The sequence below is a fragment of the Canis lupus genome, chromosome 4 (assembly GCF_011100685.1).
Source record: "Canis lupus familiaris isolate Mischka breed German Shepherd chromosome 4, alternate assembly UU_Cfam_GSD_1.0, whole genome shotgun sequence".
In the NCBI taxonomy this organism is placed as follows: Eukaryota; Metazoa; Chordata; class Mammalia; order Carnivora; family Canidae; genus Canis; species Canis lupus.
This window is the reverse complement of record NC_049225.1, coordinates 21,802,472-21,814,081: the sequence shown is the minus strand read 5'-3', so window position 1 is coordinate 21,814,081 and position 11,610 is coordinate 21,802,472. Positions and strand designations below refer to the sequence as shown.

Sequence of the window (11,610 nt, the reverse complement as noted above, 5' to 3'; positions counted from 1 at the left end):
TTACCTGCCGCTGGGGAATGGTGGGAATGCCACAGACTTGAGCTTTTTGTCCTCCGCCGCCGACAGGCAGTTTTTGATGGTCTCTTCCAGCTGTTCTTCACATTTGTCGGAGCCCCACTGAGGGATGTGACAGTGGATGACAAATTTGGCTGCAAGTCCGCTGGATTGGCTGACAGCGGCTGGGACAGGAGAGAAACACTGCGGGTTACTTCCTACACCTGTGCCTCCCGCCGGGGGTTACAGGCCGAACCTCGTGGAGGACCCCCAGATGCTGTGAATGGGGAAGCGGGGCACCATCCTGTGCTTCTGATGGGACCAGACGCCCGGCAAAGAGCAGGAACCCTGTCGGGATTGCTTTGGGCAGTGGGCACCGGCTTTGGACAGGTGCGTTCAAGGCTCATGTGGTGGCACGTGGCTGTCACCTGCTGACCACGGTTTCCAGTGAAGGGGACCCGTCAGAATCATCTCTGGCAGCTGAGGAATGGCCCTCCCCGGGTGTCCACGTCCAGATCCCTGGGACCCGGGAGCCTTACCTCACATAGCAAACGGGACTTGGCGGAGGTGTTTTAGTGAAGGATTGTGAGACGGGGAGATCACCCTGGGTGATCTGGGTGTGCCCTCAATGGAATCACCTGGGTCCTTCTGAGCGGGGCGAGAGGGGGGCGGGTAGGAAGGCTAAGGGTAGGAGAAGGCAATGTGAGCACGGAGCCAGGGAGCGGCACAGCCCAGAAGCTGGGAGGGAGGAAGGGAGGAGCCAGTCCTGCCAACTGTAGTGTTCGTAACACTGTGACTCGTTACAGCAGGGATAGGAAAAGGATAGGACAGCTTTCAACAGGTGGACACACGGCCCCGCAGCCCCCACCCGGGGGGCCCCCAGGGTCCTGGCTCGGTGGGTCTGGCGCAGAGCCTGTGTGCACGTGTGGGTGAGGGCCCTCCGTAGATGGCAAAGCGCTGCACTACTTGGTTGCACATCCCCAGGGTCAGGGACTGTCTTCTGGCCACCCCTCCCTACCCAAGGAGCCCCCGGTGGGAGCGGGGGTTCAGAATGGGCTGTGCAGTTTAGTTATGCCAGCCTTGTCTCCTTGTCCCAGTTCAGACTCCTATCTACTCCCCCAGGCCCACCCGAGCTCTTTGGTCTGAGCCCCTCGCTGTTCTCCGGTGAACCCTGCTCCCCCCAAGCCACCCTCGCAGAGCTGGGGTTCCGTGACCCTCAAGGAACCGGCTGTGGCAGGGGTCCTGGCCTCGCTCTGGGGGCCTGGGCAGTTCGGGAAGCCTGTGGCTACTAGGGACTGTGTTTTTTTTTTTTTTTTTTTTAAGATTTTATTTATTTATTCATGCGAGACACACACAGAGAGAGAGAGAGAGAGAGGCAGAGACACAGGCAGAGGGAGAAGCAGGCTCCATGCAGGGAGCCCGACATGGGTCTTGATCCCAGGTCTCTGGGATCACGCCCTGAACTGAAGGCAGCGCTAAACCGCTGAGCCACCCGGGCTGCCCTAGGGACTGTTTGTAACACAACTTTGTGCACCAATGTTCACAGCCGCTCGATTTGCAACAGCCAGACGTGCAGCAGTCGGGAAACAACCCAACTGATGAATGGATAAACAAAACAGAATATTATTCAACCACAAAAAAGGAACAAAGCACTGATGCATGCTCTGGTATGGGTGGACCTTGAGAAGATTATATGAAGTGAGGGAAGCCAGACAGCAAAGGTCACAGAGCCTATGATCCTGTTCACGTGCCATGTCCTGGACAGGCACATCTACGGAGGCGGAAGGAGGGCTGGGGGTCACCAGGGGCCGGGGAGGAGAGAGGGGTGTTTTCGGGAGACACCCAGAAGAGCTCTAGACTCGTGGTGGTGATGGTAGGACAACATGATGAGTGGAAGCTAACTCAGTTGCTTCATCTCTGGGTGACTTGATGCAAACTGACAACTATCCGGACACTTGGTCGTCCCCAGACTGTGTTGAGTGGTCTACACAGGCCTGCTCAAGCTAACTCATTGGCCGTGGTGTATCTTGCTTGGCACACTGATGGTGCGTGAAGCGCTGACGCTGGCGGGGACGGTGCCGAGGCTGTGCCGGGAACACGGCCCGCCGCCACACCTACCTTCAGCAACTTCCAAAGGGCCTTGGGATTTGCGAAGCTCCTTTACTGTTTCCAAGAACTCTTTGCCGCCCGCCTTTTCCAAGGCCTTCCCTGTGGAGGAGAACAGGAGAAGCCATTGCCGTGGTCCTTTCCAGAGTCACGAGTTACACTGCTTCACACAGTTTTCATAGGCCACAGACAAACCCACAGCCACACATGGGAAGTAGGAGTCACACTTTGCAATTGGAACCCTCGCTGCCCCTGGTCACTGCCCGCAGGGGTCTCTGTGCTTCTGTCCTGCAGGACTTGGATTCTAGCAAACTCCTTTCTTCCCCTAAATATTTTATTTATTTATTTGAGAGAGAGAGAGGGAGAGAGGAAAAGAGAGAGTGAGCACACACAGGGGAAGGGGCAGAGGGAGGAGAGAGAATCTCAAGCAGACTCCTTACTGAGCGCAGACCCTGACGTGGGGCTCGATCCCACAACCCTGAGATTATGACCAGAGTCGGACACTTAACAGACTGAGCCACTCAGGTGCCCCTGTAGCAAACTCTTTTAAAGGACCTTTCCAGGGAGTGATTTGGTCATAAGCAGTCTCAGGACATGAGTCCTAAAGGTGATTTTTTAAAAATGCAAGTACAGTTGACACACAGTGTTACATTAGTTTCAGGTGTACAACATAGTGATCGGACAACGCTATGCTGTGCTCTACACACTACGCTGTGCTCACCACCAGGGTAGCTACCATCTGTCACCATATGGCGCAGTTGTAATACCACTGCCTACGTCATTTCCTATGCTGTGTATTAAAGGTGAACTTAAAAAAAAATTGGGGCTCCAGTGTTCTCATCTCTGAGTTAAGTCCCCACAAGGGGTTGGTTAAATTCAGTGTCTGGGTGATTTGAAGGCAGTGACTGCTCACAGACCCTGCAACCTGCCTCTTGTCACCAGGTCCTGAGCCTGGTCCTAGGCCCGAGGTGACACACGACTCAGCAGGACCCTCTGGGTGGAGAGCTCTAAGGTCCTATGCCCAGCTCACCAACTATGTGTGGAAAGTCTTGGGGTCAGAGGACACACACAGGCCCAGGGCAGCGTGCGATGGTGTTCCTCCAACCCTGGCCTTGGTTTTCAATGGAAAAATGCAAATTTGAGAGGCTAAACTCTAAGGACCTTCCTGATGGGAGATCCCTTGAATCTCTGATGTCATGACAATTCTCTACTTGAGATTTCAGGGTTGTGCTTCTACAGAGGCCCAAGTGGAGTCCCCAGGGGATGGCGGGACTCCGTCTCTGGCCAACAGGGACCCCATGTCTGCGCACCGGGGGTCCTCATGCCTCTGAGCGACATACGGGCGTCTTATCTAGGCGTCTTGTCTATACTAGATAGCTGCTGCTCTCGGGTGCAGGATGAGGTCTCTCTCCCCAAGTGCTTTCATCTTCTAATGAATGTGGTGATCTGGCTACCTGGGACCAGTCTCAGCTCTCCTTCTTCATAGCTATTATGGTGGTGGTTATTATTCAGCTCAAGGGCTTCTCTGGGACCTGGGTAAGGAGCTTCTCCCTCCCCCCTGGGACACTGAAGTGTATTTGGAGAGCCACAGGACGTCCTGCAGGTGATTGTGGACCCCATCTATTAGCAGTCAGTCTTCCCTGGGGGTGGGAATGGGAGGGAATTTCTTCATGAATGTGCTTGGGTTCAGCGACATGATTTGGAAATGGTAATCTCGGGCCTTCAAGTCTCTTTTCTGGGGGCACCCAGGGGCTCAGTGGTTGAGCAGCTGCCTTCGGCTCAGGGTGTGATCCTGGGGTCCCGGGATCGAGTTCCGCATTGGTCTCCCTGCATGGAGCCTGCTTCTCCCTCTGCCTGTGTCTCTGCCTCTTTCTGTGTCTCTCATGAATAAATAAATAAAATCTTAAAAAAGAAAATCTTCTTTCTGGCCCTCAGGCTTCTGGCCAGTGCTGATATGCTGGGTCACAGAAGCCTGGAGAAGGCCAGGAGCCGCAGCCAGCAGCCCCATTCACGCGGAGAAGCAGGGGAAGCAGGTGTAAGGGGCCGGGTGGGAGCGTGTGGAAGGCAAGGTGCGCCCACACTCTTCCCTGAAGACTTCCAAGAATAAAGCAACCTGGAGTGTTGATGAAGGGACTTTGTCTCTGTGGAAGCATTCCAGTGAAGAAAGGAAGGAGGGCTAGAATTAGGGTATGGCCCCCACCTCACACCACCCCTAACAAACAGACAAACTCAGACAAGGAGTGTCAGTGAGAGACAACCGGGCATCATGTGCCTCCTAATGGGAGAACATTCCATCGCTGACCAGGGAGTCTTGCCAAAACTTTTTGAGCCTTGAATCTCATTAAGTCTCTCGATCCAACTACCAATTTATAAGAAAAACAGGAGAAACATGTTTAATGGAATCAGGAGAAGGCAATCAATGAAATCCAGACTTGGGAAACCCTACAGCTAAACGGCCCAGCTTCCTCAACAAAATAAATTGAGAGAGAGAGAGAGAGAGAGAGAAAGGAGGGAAAGATATGAAAGAGGAACCTCTGGGTTCTAAGAGACTTATCAACCAGTTGCAGGGTGTGGACTTCTTTGGATCCTGAATCAAATACATTTAAAAAAATTATATTTATGACATGACTGAAATTTGAATAGTGACCGGTATTTGATGACATGACTTATCCCAGTTGTGATAATGATATTGTGGTGATGCTGCCAAAAACTAGCCCTTATCATTCTGAAATATCCACAGATATGATGGCGTGAGGTCTGGAGGACTGTGGGCAGGGTGGCACCGAAGAGGACTCCGTCATGGGTTGATAAGCTTGCAACAGAACGTGTAGGGTTTCATCATGCTCCTCTGCTATTTCTTTTTTCTTTTCAAGATTTATTGTTTATTTATTCATGAAAGACACAGAGAGAGAGGCAGAGACACAGGTAGAGGGAGAAGCAGGCTCCCTGTGGGGAGCCTGATGCAGGACTCGATCCCAGACCCCAGGATCATGACCTGAGCCAAAGACAGACGCTCAACCACTGAGCCACCCAGGCGTCCCTCTTCTGCTATTTCTGTGCACGCTCGAACTCTTCTGTAGTAGCACACAATGCTTTCAAAAAGAATAAATCAGAGGGGTGCCTGGGTGGTGCAGTCTGTTAGGCATCTGCCTCTTGATTTTGGCTCAGGTTGTGATCACAGCGGGGCTGTGAAATCAAGGGCCACGTCGGGGCCTGTGCTCAGCACTAAGCCTCATCCGTGTGTTACCCTACTTAGTCTTCACAGCACCGCTAAGACACAGGTGCTATTGCTGTTCTCACAGGGGAGGGAACTGAGGTTCAGAGAGCTTAAGAAACCTGCCCCAAGTCACACAGCTCAGAGGTGATGTCTAAAATCCAGACACAGACCCATCCCGACTCCAGAAGCCCCACTGCTGGGATCTGAGCCTGAGTTTTTGCTCCAATACCTGTGTTCTTTCTACCTTATCACCACTTAAAAAAAAAATGAAAACACATCTTGATTGCTTTCCTGATGCAAGAGGCCTCTGATGCCACAGAGGAAACCGTGTGTGGGGGGGCCCCCCTGGTGTTGCCAGCCAAGGCTGAGCTACTAGCATCTCCCTTATCTCAGAAGCAAGCCCAGCATCCCAGGGACAAGGCCCTTTCTTTGCTCACTTTACTTTTGCGATGAGAGTTTAAGGCACTTCCGTCTTGTAAAAAAATGGATAGGATGGTGCCCCTCTAGTGTGCTATTGTGTCTAGTGCCCTCCATAGCTTATGCTCCCCAATACTTCCACCTAGCCCGGACCAGCTCCCTCCACCCCCGTGGGACAGGTGGCACCCCGCCCCCCCGTAAAGTGACTCAGTGCAGAGCCTTACAGACAACTTCACCCAGATGTCCATTTCCTTTTCACCAAAGGCGTTCTTAATTTTTAAGCTCAAAATAAACATGGAGGTTTACCCCGAAAATGTACAGTGACGGTTACAGCAGCACTACTCCTTCTGGCCCAACCTAGAAATTCTGTGAACGCCATCAGCGGTGGAAGGGTCAGCACACTGCCATATATTCCTACAGCGGGATACCACATGGCCAAGAAGAGGAACGGATGACAGTCGCCCCCAACGCTGGGGGTGGATTTTACAAAGTTAAGCAAAAGACACCTAAGAAAACGCACTGCATGATATCATTTATATAAAATTCCAGAGGACAGCCATCTGTGCTGGGAGGAGACAGGACAGGGGTTATGCTTGGAGGGATTGGGGACTGGGATGGGGCAGGAAGAGGGCATTCTGGGGCGCAGGTGAGGTTCTGCTTCGTGATCAAGGTGCCCGTTACACAGCTGTGTTCACTTAGAGGAAAAGTCATCAAGATGTGCACTAATGATCTGTTTTTATATAATCCTTCAATAAACATTTTGGAAATATATGCAGATTAAAAACGAAATCAGTTGTTTTCTAGTAATGCTGTTTGGTGACATACAGAGTGTGACATGGTCCCCCAAGCAGAGGATCTCTGGTTGACAATGACCAACTTCAGGAGAACTTGCCCAAACAGTGGGCCACTCTCTGGCACCCTACCTAAGTCTCAGGACCTTACCTATATCTTCCTTGAGGTCAATTTCGGCTGTGGTGGGGTGGACAATGCCCTCCACTCTCATGGAGCCAATATGGCTGATGTCACTCTGCGTCAGGGACAGCTGCGTCAGGGGGGAAAGATGGAGAGGGTTGGGAAAGAGCAAATCCAATTAAAAAGCTTCACATTTTACCTCACATCTGTTAATTCTCTCAATTATTGATAGCGAATGTCTACATAAAGGCCTGTGGTGTGGAGCGACCATCTCAAGTTTGCCTGTTGTTTGGGCTTCAGTGGGCTCTTCTGAACTCAGCGGATTTGATGTCCACCATGATGCCAGCAGCACGCAACCAACCAGCCTCTTCTTCCAGGAGCAAGAATGGGCCCTCCCCTCTTCTTCCCTTCTCTAGAGCTACGTTTCCATCTCCCAATCCGGGGGGGCCTCGGTGTGGGGTGACATACCGTCAGAGCGGCTCCTACTAGGGAAACCAGGCTGGCCCTCCACCCTCCCCTCAGCACCCTATATTCTTCCCAGAGCAGCACAGACCTCTGGTGGCAGGGACGTGTGGCCGATGGACCTCACTCAGGATAAGTGATGGGCTCCTGGATTCCGACCTACCTACGTTGGGCCACCTTGCATATTGGGGATCACATTCTTGGGGCTACACCTGTGAAATGCTGCCCTGCGTGCTCACAGCTGAGCGGAATGCAGGGCATTTTGCATCGTCTCCCCTGTGAGCTCGACAGTCACCTTCCCCTAGGTAAGGGAGAAAAAGCTAATTGTCATGCAACTGTGGCCAGCCCCTTGGGGAACATGCTTTTCGTCAGTGAAAAATTAGGAGCCGGCCCCATGCACACGCTTCTGTAACACGCTTCCCGATTGCTTCAGTAGAGGTGTATCCTATTACCAGGCTGCAAATGCTCAGCTACCAGAGATGCGATTCACTGACTGCTTCCCTGAATGTCTTACTTCAGCCCCATTTAACGTGGTAGATGAATTGTTCTGTAAACTTTATGCTAGCGGGAATGAATTATTTGCATGTCTGTCTGGCCTGCTGCAGGCTGTTCAGATGTAAAGCCCTGCTTGTTTTCTTTCTGCAGTCTAGAAAGGCAAGTAGACTGAGTTATTGTCAAATAATTCATTTCTAACACCGGAGATGTTCAGGAAACATATATTTCTATTTTTCTTTCTTTGATAAATCACATCGAAGAACCATGGCAGGCTGGCCTCCCAGGGCTGTTTGAGAAAGTTAGTTAAGGATGTTTTGGGTGGGCCCAGGAATGAGGGGGGTACGGGGTGACATCCTGGCAATGATGTCATTCTATCACCTGACCAGGAAGGTTCTCTATGCTTACCTTTGTCTGATCGATGTCAGACAAATAATTCTTGGCACTAAAGAGCTTGTTGATTCTCACAACGTAGACACTGTCATAGCTCTTTAGTCTAAACATGAATAATTCAAGACCCGGGCGAAAGTTGTATTAGGGGAGCAAGGGAAGAAGGAAGCATCATTGCTCGCAAACAGTGGGTTGTAAAAATGCAATAGTGTTTTTACCACAGCACATTACAATTGTCTTTATTACCTTCTGCCCTAGAACAAGGCTCTTAGAAGACAGAATGGTGAATCCATCCCCTGGCCCATCTTCAGAGGTGGAATTTGAAGTTCCTTCTTTATCGCTGTCCTTTGGTTTGGACTGTTGGTAGAAATCAGAAGGAGAGATGGGAAATAATCCAGAAAAAGCCCGAAGTGGCTTTATTAAGTTCTTCCTACGACTACCACCACCTTGGATGTGAAAGGAAGTGGTTAGGTGTTAAGTTCTGCTCTTCTCGATGGAGGGAAGCAAGGCACAGCAATACGAGGGAAATAAAGGGGTGCCACCCCAAATAAAGAGTGTTAAAGAGGCTCACAGGTACCTGTATTCCTCACTCAGACCTGGACACGGGTACGTTATTCTTGTTTTTCTTTTTCTTTTTTTTTTTTTTGCAAAGCCCACAGCTTACGATGGCAAGCAGCAGAACCAAGAGGGGTTATTCATAGCCTACCATTCGACCTCCCTTCTCCCCAGAATTTCCTTGGGACCCACAGGAAGTGGAGTGAACTCTTGTAAATCTTTTGTGTTATCATAGAGGTCTGTAGAAGGGGAATTTGACAACCTCCAAAGCAGCGCTGTCTGATAGAACTTTCTGTGATCATGGAAATGTCCTATGCCTCTTGAGCCCTTGAAATGTGGGTGATGTAACCAATGAACTTAATTGTTAATCTGATTTAGTTTTAATGAATTCAAATTAAAAAGCCACATGTGGCTAGTGGTTATCGTACTGGGCAGCATATGAAAGTACTCCTCTGCAAATGGCATCTCCGAGCTACAGCTACTTAGCACCTCGGGCTATCCACAACCCACTGGCTGAACCCAGTGACCATCTGTGGGAGACACACAGTCTGTGGGAGACAGAAATGTTTTTGTGTGCAATGTGGAGCTCTCAAGAGAAATGAAGAAGGGCTCCAGGCTATCATCTCTCACCTAAGATTTTGATGGGGGCAGTGGAAGCCTCTGGAAACATGAAGACCACTCGTGTTTTGGGTTTGGAAACCTCTAGTAGACTCTGCTGGGTGATTTAAGCTCGTCCCAGAGGTCCTTTGCCATTTTTTCCCAGTGCACAGAGTCCCCAGCCCATCAGCAATGCTGGTCACAACCTCATCTTCTGATCTTTCAACTTTCTGTTGTCTGAGTCCCTGGCACACAGGTGACCTGGGCTCACCTTTTTGGACGTCCGTGGTTTGGCAGCCTTAGATTTCTTGCCTCCCTTCTTGCCTGATGCCGCCTTCCTTCCCCTTTTCTCAGGGGGAGGGGAGAGGATAGCTTCTGACTTCCCTTTGGTCCCTCGCTTTTTGGCCAGCAGTTCAGGGTGAATTCTGGGCAGGACACCTCCACTGGCGATGGTCACTCCTTTAAGCAGCTAAAGAGAGAAACGCATGAGCTAAGGCAGCAAAGAGCTTGCTGGTTCTGGACTTACTACAGTTCAAAATGATGGCAAAACAAGTGTTAAGTCTGGTCTTTGCTTTCCCAAAGACACTGCATGATGGGTGGTTTAATTGGCTTTCCTGTTTCCCTGGTAGAGCGTGTCTCTGTAGGTATCCAGGCATCCCATGGCCTCATACAGAAAGCAAAACAAGAGAGGCACGATGAAGGGGTATAGAGGCTGAGGCCGGGGATGTTTCCAGGGCTGTGGAATTCCAGACATAACAGAGGATAAAGAGCTACACAAGTGGGGAGCACAGCTTGATGAAACTGGGTTCAAAGGTCAACACTAAGGCTAGCCCCAGTTAGCAACAGACTAGTGGTCTCCACACTCTTTTGATCACACATCCCATCAGTAAAATATGTTTGACCAATGCGGCTCTCCATTAATGTTCATTTTGTGAATAATCGACGTACTACTACATTAGTCTAGTCTGCACACCCCGAAGCAGTGTGGGTTCTCCAAGTATGGTCTGCATCCAAAGCTGGTCCATGGATAGTTAGTGACTGTCCAAGACAAGAGAAATACAGAAATTGCAAGGAAGAGTCCTTGCAAACTGACAGAGGTATTGTATTACCTATTGGATCAAATAGCAAAACATTTTGCTTTGGGATTGCATGTTTTGTTTTTTAAAATTTTTGTTTTTGTTTTTTAAAATTTGTCTAGCAATTAGTTTTTATTGTATCTTTAGAAATTTTAGTCCACGATGGACTGGAAATAAGAACTGAGTGTTGGCCACACACAATGTAAGAAGAAAAAAAAATAGAATAAAAATTCTTATACTACCTACCATCCATCTAGCATTTCCTGAAGGAGGCATTTGCACTTGGGAGTTAATTCTATAATATGAAGAAGATTCTTCTGCCCTCATCAAATAAATTGTCAGCAAAATTTGGGTGAAGAAACCGTGAATAACAGCTATGCACTGCAGCTTCCCTAGTCACACACAAAGCTCACTTTTAGAGAGGAAAAGAAGGTCTGGCAAGACCCAGGATATATAACGGGTCTATTCCAGAGGGAATTTTCTATCTGAATGACATAGCTATCAAATTTATTCTTCTCTTATATGATCTGATTTTTTTTTGTATTAATATGCTTGGGAACTGTAGCAGGAATGATTTATAGCCAACCGGGTCCACGTGTAATAGTGTATCTGGCAAAACCATTCTGTGGCTTGTCGCAATGCTTCAGGCAGACATACCTGATTGAGCTCCTCGTCATTGGCAACTGCCAGCAGGATGTGTCTTGGTGCTATCCGGGCCTTCTTGTTGTCCCTTGCGGCGTTCCCAGCCAGTTCTAGAATTTCCGCTGAAATCACAATAGGGAGTTAATAGGCAATCAGAGTGGAGTCTGAGCTTCCTAGAGCTTTTCTTTGGAAATGGCCTTTGAATTTGATCACATTTATTCGTTTGTAAGTTTTATGCCCGGGCCTGGAAAGAAATCCAGAAAGCTGAGAAAGAACTCAGGTTACAGATGAGTAAGATGTTTTAGCAAGACCTGTTCTATGATCCCGTGGCCAGCTTCTAGTGGCCTCTGACATTAATTCTCCCCAATCATCCTTAGTATTTGGACCTCTGAGTTTTTGGTTGAGCCCATCATCACAGGAGGGAAGAGTATTTCCCAATCTGCCTTGTTGATCACTGTGGTCACATGACTAAATTCTGACCAACAAGAGGCGGGTGGCATACTGTAGGGCACTTCTGGGAAGTGTCCATCAATGGCAGGCTGTGCCCTTCTTCCCTTTCTGCTGGCAGACCGAGGAGGACATGATGGCTGGAATTTGGCCAAGAGAAAGAACAACAAGATAGAAGGAACTGGAGTCTCTTATGACGGTGGAGGCGCACAGCTGGGCTGTCCTTACTCCTGGACTGTCGTCTATAAACTCCTTTGTATGAGAGAGAAGCAAACTCTCCTGTTTAAGCCACAGTCAGGAACA

General features: G+C 49.6%; 1 protein-coding gene across 1 annotated transcript in view; it reads right to left on the bottom strand.

The window, feature by feature from the left end:
• The window catches only part of MACROH2A2 (macroH2A.2 histone), a 55,111-nt gene that overhangs the window by 2,547 nt on the left and 40,954 nt on the right, over nt 1-11,610 (bottom strand). The window contains exons 3-8 of the mRNA XM_038534197.1: nt 10,876-10,982; nt 9,414-9,611; nt 8,237-8,347; nt 6,677-6,776; nt 2,113-2,202; nt 5-179 (exon numbers count right to left, since the gene is read on the bottom strand). Coding sequence (XP_038390125.1) covers nt 5-179; nt 2,113-2,202; nt 6,677-6,776; nt 8,237-8,347; nt 9,414-9,611; nt 10,876-10,982 — 781 coding nt within the window. The remainder of the gene's footprint in view (nt 1-4; nt 180-2,112; nt 2,203-6,676; nt 6,777-8,236; nt 8,348-9,413; nt 9,612-10,875; nt 10,983-11,610) is intronic.